This window comes from Acomys minous (genome assembly GCF_964271855.1).
Source record: "Acomys minous genome assembly, chromosome: 7".
Lineage (NCBI taxonomy): Eukaryota > Metazoa > Chordata > Mammalia > Rodentia > Muridae > Acomys > Acomys minous.
Window position 1 is genome coordinate 49086035 of NC_140488.1, and position 12187 is coordinate 49098221.

Genomic DNA, 12187 nt, shown 5'->3' on the forward strand with positions numbered 1-12187 from the left:
CACACAACAAGAAAATTTGCTCAACCATGTTCATAGAAGCCTTTAGCCAGAACATGGAAACAGCCTAAGGGTCCCTCAGTAGAAGAATGGATAAAGAAACTGTGGTACATATACACTATGGAATACTATTCAGCTATTAAAAACAAGGAATTCCCGAAATTTGTGGACAAATGGATTGAGCTAGAAATGATCATAATGAGTGAGTTAACCCAGAAGCAGAAAGACTCAAATGGTATATACTCACTTATATCTGCATACTAGCCCAAGGGGCATATCCCATGAAAGCCTTCACTTACCAGGAAACTGGGACAGAGGGGAGGACATCCTATTGGGACTCTAGACATGTATATTTATATGGCACATACACAAACACACAAAATACCATCAGTTATCTTTATTTGCATACGCCTTATTTCTGCAAGTAGATTACAAGGCCAGTAGTTTCTTTTTTGCTATCTGAAGCCACAAATAGATCTAAGCAGACACTAATCATCAAGACACTGCACTGATGGCTCAGCTGGGTCACAATTTCATTAAATGTGAAGAATCTGCTAATCTAAATAAGACAGAAATCAACAAACTTGTTTATCTCAAGATTTAACATTCATTTGATACATCACAAATGCTCTAGTTTTATGTTAGAACCTGCCACAGGTAATAATTTGTAAAAGATGTTAAGACAAAATGTGTGAGCAGTAATTACCAAAATATTATGCAAAACTCTTTGGAAATATACAGCCAATCAGAATTTGGACAGTTCACCATTCTCTTTCATTTCCGGGTCATTTTTTTACATTCTTTCAATAATCCCTTTAACTTCACGGAATATGGCAGTAAGAGTGTTGTAACTCAAGTGATCAACTACGACAATTGAGCCCTTTCTGATGTGCTCCTTTATGTTAATAAAGATGGCCACAGCACTAACAAGATTAGCTTTCGCCTCTTTTTGATTAAAGATGAGTTTTAAGGCTGTTAATGCCTTCATATTAATCATATCTCTGGCTGCCTTTGGATTTTCAGACATATTCAGAAATACTTTCAAAACAAGGTTTCTAGTCTTACGATTCCCCTGAGACAGCAAATGGAAAAGCTCTGAAAAGTAACTAACAACAATGTAGTGATGGACAGACTCAGTGGTTAGCTGCCCTATTATCTTCAATCCAGATTGCTGGCCAGGTGAGTTCAAGGGGAAAGACACGGTTTCTTTACACATATGCTTAACATGAAATTCAACCTTATGTTGTCGATCATCCCCAGAAGAATTCAGAGTAATAACGGTCTTTTTTATACCTTCAGGGGAAGAAAAACTGAGCAAGCTTTCAATAAGTGTCACCACACCCACTTCATTAATGAACTCCTGGGCAAATGGATGGACTTTATGTATACCCATTGCTATCTGTGCTATTTTATGAATGAGAGGATCAGTAGTTGACTTAAGTATGTTAACAAGCTTTTCAAATTCTGGAGAATCCAAATAGCACTCCATTTTGCAAGGGCAAGCAAATGGCTTGATGCCATTCTCTTCTCTGATCTTGATTTGTTGTCTAATTTCATCTAAGGTCTGGATGCAAGAATCAGAACCAAATGGGTACTCAGGGATAGGCTGGAGGCTTGATCGAGTATTCTTAGTGCAGGCTGATGAAGTTTCTTCTTCTTCATTTGAGGCCAGAACAATAAATGAAGAGGGCCTTGCCTCAGATGAGTCCTGGGATCTATAACCTAACACTGCTGGAATTACGGCAGGAGCTTTAGGCCAGATAGTTACCTCAGACCAGTCCTTTGGCCTATTTTTCTCGTTAATTTCATCTACTGGCTGAGGCTTAATGATTCTGAACACCGGTTTAGGATCAGAATCAAAACCAGTGTCATCTCCTTCCCAAAACCAGTTCCCAATAACATTCTCTTCCTCCTCCTCCTCGGCCCCTGACCTGGACTTGTGGCTGCTTCTAGGTGTAGGCTCCGACTCCTCGGCACGGCCCTGGGTACCAGTATTAGCTTTACTTTCACTCTTAGCAACAGCATTATGACTAACCTCTTCTCCCTTCCAGAACCAGGAATTAAGACCAGAATCTTCCCCAGCCCAGAACCACGTATCACTACCAGGCTTCTCCTTACGCGTGGATCTAGCAGCCTTACTCTCAGCCTTATGGCTGAAATCTGATGCGGCTTTTCCTAGAGCCTTAGATTCTGACCTTGCTCCTTCTTTCAGCTCAGCAGCCGCCTTGTTCTTAGAGCCAGCTTTCATCTCTGCCACTGCATCTGTTTTAGCTCCTGCCTTACCTTTTCCTTTGTCCCGGTTTTTGCCGGCACCTCTGGCTGCATTAGCAGCCTCCCTCTCTGCCACAGCTCTGGCATGTGCATTTGCCTTCCTCTCGAGTTTAGCCTGCGCTCTAGCCCTATTCTTTGAACCTGTCATGGTTGAAGTGCAGTTATACACAGCTGTCCAGTCCTATCCTTAGTTCTCTCTTTGTTCCAGGCTGGTATCTTTATACTTTTTAACTTGGTCAGAGAGAAGCTTGGCAGAAAGAGTCAAAGACAGCTGTCAGTTTAGTCGTTACAAAACTCCCTTTTTTGACATACAGTCTCTATCGATGATAGGAACCAAGTAAAGACACACTCAGGTTAGGGGGAAGATGATGATTTCCGAAGGCAGACTCGTTGAAAGCAGTCTTCTGCCAACCCAAGGTCGCCGCTGGAGAAAGACCTAAGGTGGGAAAAAGAAACAGCCTCTGAGTGTCCTCCAACTTTGGCCCATTGTACTGACAGCTACACAGAAGGACAGGAAAGGAGACTTGATGTGTGTGGCAGAAGATGTGGATCAGTACAAAACTCCGCCGTCTCCCTTTACCTCTTGCATATTTGCATCCAGCCCAAGTGCTACCATACTTTTCTCTCCCTCGAGCATACCCGTGCAGAGTAGCTCAGCTTGCTTAGAGTGAGAGGGAGGAAGGAGCACCCAGCCCCTTTGGTCCTACACCTGTACACACCATCAGGGACTTAGAGACTTCAGCAAAGCTTCACACCGACCTGCGCTGAAGTGATGTGACTATGCAGTCCTTCCTCACTGTCACTGTTGAACAGCCGTCCAACTGACTTCAAAGGCAGCGCTAGAGACAAAAATACATGTGGGGTTAGAATCTTTAGTAGCTGACAAACAGACCTATACCTGTATCCTCAGGAATCTTAATACTACCCCACACCCTGTTCTCTCTTATGGATTCTCTCCACATTTTCTGGCCCAATATCTGCTAATTACCTATTACAAAATCTTCACTCACTGGCCTCCCACCTGTAATGAGTATGAGGGAAGGAACGTCTGGAAAGTTGGAACACAATGGGTCCAAGGTAAGATCTGGGTTCACCCATTCTACTACCCATTGACAGGCCTGCGCATGCGTTCATAGTCACCATGAATCCTAATGAAGTTTTGTTTTCTTTCTTAACTTATGAGTGAACAGCTACTTACAAGTCTCTAGAGCAGCAGTTCTCAACCTTCCTAATGCTGCAACCCTTACATACAGTTCCTCATCTGAGGGTGACCCCCTCATAACTAATTTTGCTACGTTTATGCATTGTAATGTAAATCTCTCCTATACAACCCCAGTGAAAGGATCCTTTACCCTGCAAAGGGGTCACAACAAACACATTGAGAAACATTGTTCTACAGAACCAAGAAACAGGCTTATGGATTAAAAAGGCAGAGGCAAAAGGCAACAGCGAAACACCCCCTCCTAAAAGAAAACACTAAAAGGAGTAAGATGACAGCACATGCTCTTGTATGTTCACGGTTGTTAAATGTCTCCCACATGTCATCCGCCCTGCCTCAATTATTCCCCAGATGTGCTGAAGACGTGTAATCTGTCTGAATATACATCCTCCTAACCCTGAAGTCATGCATCTTCCTTCCCATGCAGGAATAAATCTCATTCCCTGAGGGAAGATACAAGGTATAGAGATGGATGGTGAGAAGGCAAGGAAGCTAGTGAATATAATAATTTCAATAATTGAAATACCAGCCTCCCTATGTGTAGTAAGATCGTACCTCGTGTGCTATCAACGTCAGCCTCACCACAAAGCAGGATCCTTGAGAGTTGCTACTCTCCCACTAAAGAAGAGTCGACCTACAGAAAGCAAAAGATATTGAGGAAAACGCAGCATGTTGACCGTGGTATAAAATGATTAGGTTTGTGGGCATATTTCCAAAACCCAAGTTCAAACAGCCCTTTAAAGAATCAGGACCCAAGTAAACGGACTCTATCAACTCTCATGCGTGACCCAGGTGCCCACTTTTAGACACAGCACATTTTCTCTGGTACTGCTTCTGCATAAAAACATGAGGAACTAGGAAAAGTGACTGGAGATGATATATGGGGGTCCCAGAAACAGGTACTTAAATGCAGTATTAATTTACATCCATGTGCACAAAAAGTTCTCCCTTAATTCCCAAACACATAAAAAAATGTTCAGAGAGAAACAGAATGTGGAGAAAATGGATCCTGAATATAAAAGATAGGATAATGTCATAATATTTATTACAGCCAGGAGTTCTGAATATATGACCAACTCCTTATCATGACCATTTGCTTCCAGTAAATTAAGCACAAGATTCTAAACGGAAGGCCATAAAACAATCCTGTATTGAAGAGAGATGGACATTTCAATCTTATGTTCTGGTGCCTTCATGATCACCCTTCCAATTATGTTTCCCCTTCTCCAGAATCCACCACTCCTACCACCCGTACAGGAGACTTTGCCACCCAAACAGGAGGCTGTGGGAAGAGACAGCACCCACAAGGGCACGAGGGCCCTTTATGGAATAAGGGCCCAGGTAGCAATGCAACTCATCACCCAGAGCTAAGCTATCCACAGAGCTGGCCACTGGCCTCCAACCTACAGACAGCGACCTCCTAGGGGCACCACCCCTCAGCTCCCAGGCCGCCATTTCTCCCACAGGCGCCTTCCCCTCACCCCCACGCAGGGCCCAGACACCTAGAGAGGGGGAAGCCTGCTGTCAAGACATCTGCTTCGCAGGCCTCCAGACCATCACACCCCTCCACTGTAGCCGGCCCCTGCGTCCGCCACACGACCTGGGTTCCCGCCTCCTCCTCCTCACTGCCTGAGGTCTCTGGGCACCGCTCCAGGAAGCAGCCACGATCCCGCTGGCCTGCACTGGACTGTCAGGGCCAGGCAGTGGTCCGCAGCGAGCGACCGCCCAGAGCCCTCGACACACCCCCACTTGCCTGGCCAGGCGCGCGGCCCAGGTCTCCGGGCTCCGGGTTGTCCCTGAGGCCGTCGTCCCCTGTCTGCTACTGGCTGTGATCTGTCCTCCTCCGCTGCTCCTCTCACCGGGCCCCCACCGCTTTGCGCGCGCAAGCGGAATAGCAGAGACGTGTCCCGCCCTGACGTCTCTACACCAAACAGGCAGGGGCTGCGCAGGATGCGGCAGGCAGAGCTCGCCTCGAGGGTGTCGGGAAGAGGGCGGAGGGATATGGAGCTAGGTTCAACGCCCCCTCCCAGGCCCACCGTAGTTCCGACTCGGAGTGGGCGGGGCCAGAGACAACCCCACTCCACTTGGAGGGAGGGGCGGGTTGCGCCACTGGGCTTCTGCAGATCCCTGTTTATCCTAACCAGAGACCACCGCCATGTTTTTTGGCGCCAATGCAGTGTGTGGAATGAGTTAGGGTCTGTGAGGGCTTTTGGGCGGGGTCTACAGGGAGAAGGAGGTCTGGAGTTAAGCAGCAGGAGGGAGCAGCGGAGGGATACTAAATATCCATTCACTACACTCATGGAGAAAGCTTGTCAATGCCTGCCTCCTGATCCTCCCCTGCACTCCATCTCTGCTACCCTTCAGTTCTCCCTCTTTTCCTGAGGCCAGTTGAAAGGGGGGAGGACTTGAGAGGGGACAGGTAGCCTAGCAACAGTCTGCATAGAGGGCTCTTGGTTCCTTTCCCATGTTTTTCTCTCAATGCTCCAAGGAGTTCCTAGGGAAACAGAAATGACTACAAGCCTCACCTCTGCCCCAGAGTAAAGCAGACTTCTGTCCCTGAGAAACCAACCAGAGGTCTGAGGCAAAAATACCTTTGCTTCCTTTTTCTTACTTGGAATAAAAAGTCATTTGGTCACATATGACATAAAAGAACTGGAGGGTTATTTGGATGATGGGAAATGGGGGGAGGAGAGTAGGTCGACTCAGTCTAAGGATATATGAAGAAGCCTTAAGGAAAATTACTAGCATGCAAGCAAAATTGAAAATGTCATTTAGAACAAAGGGGTTTGAACAAAGGTACCCTGCATAGGTGGATCTTGCTGCTGCACTCAGGAGACAGGATTTACTAAGTAAAAATCCCAGCAGCAAAGAGGCCCCAGAGCAGAGTTCTCAACCTGTGGGTCATGGGTTTAGCAACTCTTTCACATGGGTCCCATGTCAGATATCCTGCATACCAGATATTTACATTATGGCTCATAAAAGTAGCAAAATTACAGTTATGACATAGCAATGAGATTAATTTGTGGCTGGGGGGGGGTCACCACAATACAAGGAACTGTTTTAAAGGACCACAGCATTAGGATGGTTGAGATCCCTGCCCCAGAGGCACCCAAAACAACATAAGCTATTACCATGTTCTTTTTTTCTTTCTTTCTTTTTTGGTTTTTCGAGGCAGGGTTTCCCTGTGTAACCCTGGCTGTTCTGGACCTCACTCTATAGACCATGCTGGCCTTGAACTCAGAGATAGGCATGCTGGGATTAAAGGCATGCACCATCACCACTCAGCTAAATTTTGCTGTTCTTAATCTTGGTCAGAGAAATTTCACTTGGAAATAATCAGTGATTAATGCAGAGACTCAGAATCGGTTAAGTAGTGAGAAAAAGTGTAAGTGTTCAACCCTAAATGGATATCTATATCAACCTTTCTCTAGCAGGAGGCTGTGGGAACACTGCAAAAGAGGAGGCAGAAAATATGGATGAGGTGAAAGGATGGAAGAAACACTGTGAAATGCTGTGTCTTCTGGATAGGGGTAGGAGTCATGGACACAACACTTGCAGGCTCTGCACGAGATCTGTACAAGACCAAGACAGTTAAAATTCAAGATAGAGAACCAAGACTGCCCCACCCCATCTTCACACACCCCAGGCCTAATCCTTGATGCCAATGGCACAGGACATACTCCACTTTGCCCAGTGGGCTCTCCAGAACCTCTTCCTCCAGCACCATCCCCACACTCTCAGGCTCAGCTCCAATTGTGTTGCTTCTGACTGACATTCTCTGTTGAGCTCCAAGACTGATCCCCACCTGAGCCATCTGTGCTTTCCTGGGCCTCGCTCTAGCTCTAAGATATACAGCTCCTGCACCTGCCTTGCCTGCTGAGCTGCACAAAACCTCACCTGCCACTGGCACGCCCATACTCTTAAGACCTAGGTGCAGATGTACAGCTCCTGCACCAGCCCAGTCTGAGGTAAGTTAGAAACTAATACCAGACACCCAACCAAGGAAGCAAGTCCACATACCCAGGTCACATCAGAAAGAAAACACACGAACAAGATAAAAAGCCAAGATTGTTTATGCCTACTGCCCAAAATCACTAGTAGTACAGATATGCTCTCCAGTGAGAATTACCCCCAATAAACACCAGGATACAGAATTGAAAAGAACCGTCATAAATTTCATCAGAGAATTCAAAGAGTTTAAAGAAGATATGAACAAAATCCTCAATAAAAATAAAGAATACAGGGATAAATGCTTAAACGGTGTTTTTAAAAAATATAGCTGGGGCTGGAGAGATGCCTCAGAGGTTAAGAGCACTATCTGCTCTTCCAGAGGTCCTGAGTTCAAATCCCAGAAGCCTCATAGTGGCTCACAACCATCTATAATGTGAACTGACACCCTCTTTAAATAAAAAAAGGAAGAAAATATAGCTGAATGAACTGATGAAATTCAGGATTTGAAAACTAAATTCAGTAAGGAGATAGAAATATTGGAGAGAACTCAGGCTGAAATGAAGGTGGGATTGAAAAACCTCAATAACTGAATTACAAAATTCAGGGAAAGGCCATACAAGCAGGATGAATCAAGTAAAAGATGGAATATCAAGCTTTAAAGAAAAAGTAGAGGAATTCAAATTCAACCAACTGATCAAATAAAATGCAAAACAAAAACAAAAAACAAAAAATCCCACAGGGGAAAAACACACAGGAACTGTGGGAGACCTAGAAAAAAAAAAACAAAATCTCTGAATCATTAGCAGAAAAGGAGAAGAATCTCTGGTCAAAGGCATAGACCAGATATCTTCCATCAGTTCATAGGAAAATCTCACCAAATTAAGGACATACCCATACAGATAAAAGAAGCAGAGAGAGCATCTACTAGATAGGACCAGATAATAAATTCTTCATAGCATATTATAGTTAAAACACTAATAAATAATAAATAAATAGAGGATATGAGAACTGCAAAAGAAAAGCCCTAAGTCACATATAAAGGAAAATCCATCCAAAACCACAGCTAATTTGTCAGTGTTAAAAAGAAAGAAAGAAAGAAAGCCAGAGGAGCTTGCAGCAATGTACTCTAAGTTCTAAAAGATCACTGGTGTCAACTTACACTACTTTACCCAGAAAAATTATATCTGCTATAGCTGAAGGGCAAAGAAAATCTTTCCATGCTATAAATGTGTTTTAAAAATATTGCCACCAAACCAGTCCTATAGAGATTCTTGGAAGCAATACTTCAGACTGAAGAAAGAAATAAACATAGCCAAGAGATTATAGAAAGAAAATAAATTTAATTCTAAGTACTGAGACACAACATATGACTAATGACACAAACAACAAGAAACAACAACAAAAATAAAACAACAAATGACTCAATCAACACACACTTTTCAACAATAACTTAAAAATATTAATGGCCTCATCTCACCAATCAAAATATACAGGTTACTTTCTCCTTGGTGGAGAAGCCTGGTAGGCATACTGAGGAAGGGGAAGCATGCTATCCAAATGAGACCTGATAGCCTGTGGTCATATATGGGGGAGGAGGTCCCCTTCTGTCACAGGCCTAGGGGAGGGGAATAGGGTAAAAGAGGGAGGGAGTGGGCAACGGGAAGATAAGAGTGGGGGAGGGAGTAAAAATTGGGATGTAATCTGAATTAAATTATTTAAAAAATAAAAATAATGAAAAAATACAGGTTACTTAAATGAATTAAGAAACAAAACCCATCATTTTTGTTTTCTATGAGAAACCCAAGTTTTATGTTGCCTATAAGAAATTCAACTTACTCTTAAGGATAAACACAACATTACAGAGAAAGGAGTAAAAAGAATTCCAAGCAAATGGAACCAGGAAGCAAGCTGATATCACAAATCTTAATATCTGACAAAATGGAATTCATACTAAAATTAATTTTTAAAAAAGATAAAGTAGCAGGCATCATTCTAACCAAGGGAACAATCTGCCAAGAAGATATTACAATCCTAAAGATATATGCACCACATTCTGGTATGCTCAATTTCATAAAAAGCATGCTGTTACTGGAATTAAATACACATACTAAGTCTAGCTCAGTAATAGTAGATGCCTCCAGTACCTCACTTTCTTTTGTAAATAAGACATATGGAAAAATAAATAGTAGCATTAAATGATGTCATACATCAAATGAATCTAACAGGTATCAACAGAAGATTTTACCTGAACATCAAAGAATATGCATTCTACCCAGAAATGCATCAACACTGCTCCAAAATAGGACCACATCATGGGGCACAAAACAACTCTCATCAAATTCAGAAAAACTTAAATTACTCATTATATTATCTGACCAGAATGCAATGAAGTTTAAGATCAGTAGTAGATGAATCTGATTTTTTAATATGGGAGATTAAGTGACCTATTAGTTAATGATGAATAGGTCAAAGAAGAAAACAAGAAAAAAATTTAAAATTTCCTGGGATTAAAAGAAATGACACAACAAAACTTCTGGGGCACATTAAAAGTAAGAAGGAAATTAATAGTTCTAAGCACTTGTATTAAAAAATCAGAAAGAGCACAAATGACTTAATGACAAAATTTCACAAACTTGGAAAAACAAAGACAAACCAAATCCAAATCCAGTTGATGGCAAGAAATACTTAAATATAAAATAAATTAATTAAATAGAAACAAAGAACACAATACAGGGAATCAAAAAATCTAAGAGCTGGATCTTTGAGAAGATAAACAAGATTTACAGACCACTGGTCCTATTAACCAAAAGAAAAAACTGACCCAAATGAACAGAATAAGAGATAAACAGGGCTTTGGTGCCCCATATTTGACCACGCCCCCTGGATGGGGAGGCCTGGTGTCACTCAGAGGAAGGATAGCAAGCTACCAAAAAGAGACCTGATACCCTATGAGCATATACAGGGGGAGGAGGTCCCCCTCAGTCACAGACATAGGGGAGGGGAATAGGGTGAAAGCGGGAGGGAGGGAGGAATGGGAGGATACAAGGGATGGGATAACAATTGAGATGTAATATGAATAAATTAATAATATATATTAAAAAAGAGATAAACAGGGAAACATTTTAACAGGCATCAAAGAAATTCATAGTACGAGAATAGTCAAACAAACAAACAAGCAAACCAAAACAAAAAACCCAACTAACCAACCAACAAACAGATATCTAAAAACTATACTCATTAAGTTAGAAAATCCATAAATCCATAAAGAATGGAAGAATTCCTAGATTCACCCAAACCACTGAAGTAAAACCAAGAAGAAATCAAGAACTTCAACAGACACATAACAAATGAAAACACTGAAACAATAATTTAAAAGCCTCCCAAACAATCAAACAAATAAAAAACCCAGGCAAAAATGGTTTCACAGCATTCAAAGAAGATCTACAAACAATACTTCTTAAATTATTCAAAAATTGGGAACAGAAGACATATTTCACAGTTCCCACTTTGAAGCCAATAATAACCCAATGCTAAATCCAGGTAAAGAAACAACACAACGACACTACAAGCCAATATCCCTGATAAACATAGATACAAAAATCCTCAATAAAATATGTACAAGCTGAATAGAGAAACATAACAAAAAGTTCATCCACCACAATCAAGTTGGCTTTATCTCAGAGAGCAAAGGATGGTTCAACATACATGTCATTAGATGAATAAAACATATAAATGGACTTTAAATCACATGATCATCTCAATAGCTGCAAAAAAAGGCCTTTGGCAAACTTTAACATACCTTCACAATAAAAATCCTAGAAAGAGTCAATTACAGGAAACCTACCCCAACAAAAAGGCTAGATGTGACAAAGCCAGAGTCAACATTATCCTAAATGAAGAAAAAGACAACGCAATTAAAATCAGAATGATACAGGGCTGTCCACTATGCCCACTCCTTTTGAATATATTGTATGAAGAAGAACTAACTAGAACCGTGAGACAAGAGAAGGAAATTAAAGGCATACAAATAGGAAAAGAAGTTTAATTATCCTTCTTTGCAGATGATGTGTTATAATATATGCTATCTCAAAACTTTTACTTGAAAACTTTTTAGAAATGATCAATACTTTCAGAAAAGTGGCAGATTACAAAATCAACTTAAAAATTCAGTAGCTTTTTCATATACCAATAACAAATGTGATGAGAAAGAAAGCATAAAAACATTCCCATTCAAAATTGACCAACAAACGTCCTAACCAAGGAGGTGGAAGGGCGCTACACTGAAATCTTTAAATACTCAAAGAAAGAGATTGAAGAAGACACTAGAGGATGAAAATAAAAAACTTCCATGCTCATAAACTGGTAGAAATTATTCTGTGAGAATGACCACCCTACCATAACAATTTGCATATATATGCAACCACAATCAAAATCGCCACAGTATTCTTCATTGAAATAGAAAAAAAATCCTGAAACTCATATAGAACTGCAAAAGACCTTCAGTAGTCAAAGCAGCCATCACTCAAAAGAACAATGCTGGAGGAATTACCATACTAGATTTCAAGATCGGTCACAGAGCTAAAGCAATAAGAATAGGCTTGTGATGGCACAAAACATAGATATAGATCAATGGAACAGAGTAAAAGTCGCAAACATAACCATATGTAACTACAGCCCTCTGATATTTGACAGAGATACCAGCAATACACACTGGAGGAAATACAGTATGTTCAACAAACAGTACTAGGG

General features: G+C 41.7%; 1 protein-coding gene across 2 annotated transcripts in view; it reads right to left on the reverse strand.

The window, feature by feature from the left end:
* Window positions 1-379: 379 nt before the first annotated feature.
* The window catches only part of GPRASP3 (G protein-coupled receptor associated sorting protein family member 3), a 38609-nt gene continuing 26801 nt past the window's right edge, over window positions 380-12187 (reverse strand). The window contains exons 1-4 of one of the 2 annotated variants that reach the window (XM_084790303.1): window positions 5241-5491; window positions 4043-4121; window positions 3028-3107; window positions 380-2704 (exon numbers count right to left, since the gene is read on the reverse strand). In XM_084790303.1, coding sequence (XP_084646429.1) covers window positions 791-2416 — 1626 coding nt within the window. In that variant the 5' untranslated portion in view covers window positions 2417-2704; window positions 3028-3107; window positions 4043-4121; window positions 5241-5491 and the 3' untranslated portion in view covers window positions 380-790. Of the gene's footprint in view, window positions 2705-3027; window positions 3108-4042; window positions 4122-5240; window positions 5492-12187 lie in introns of those variants that run through there. The other variant, XM_084790302.1, reaches the window with a different exon arrangement.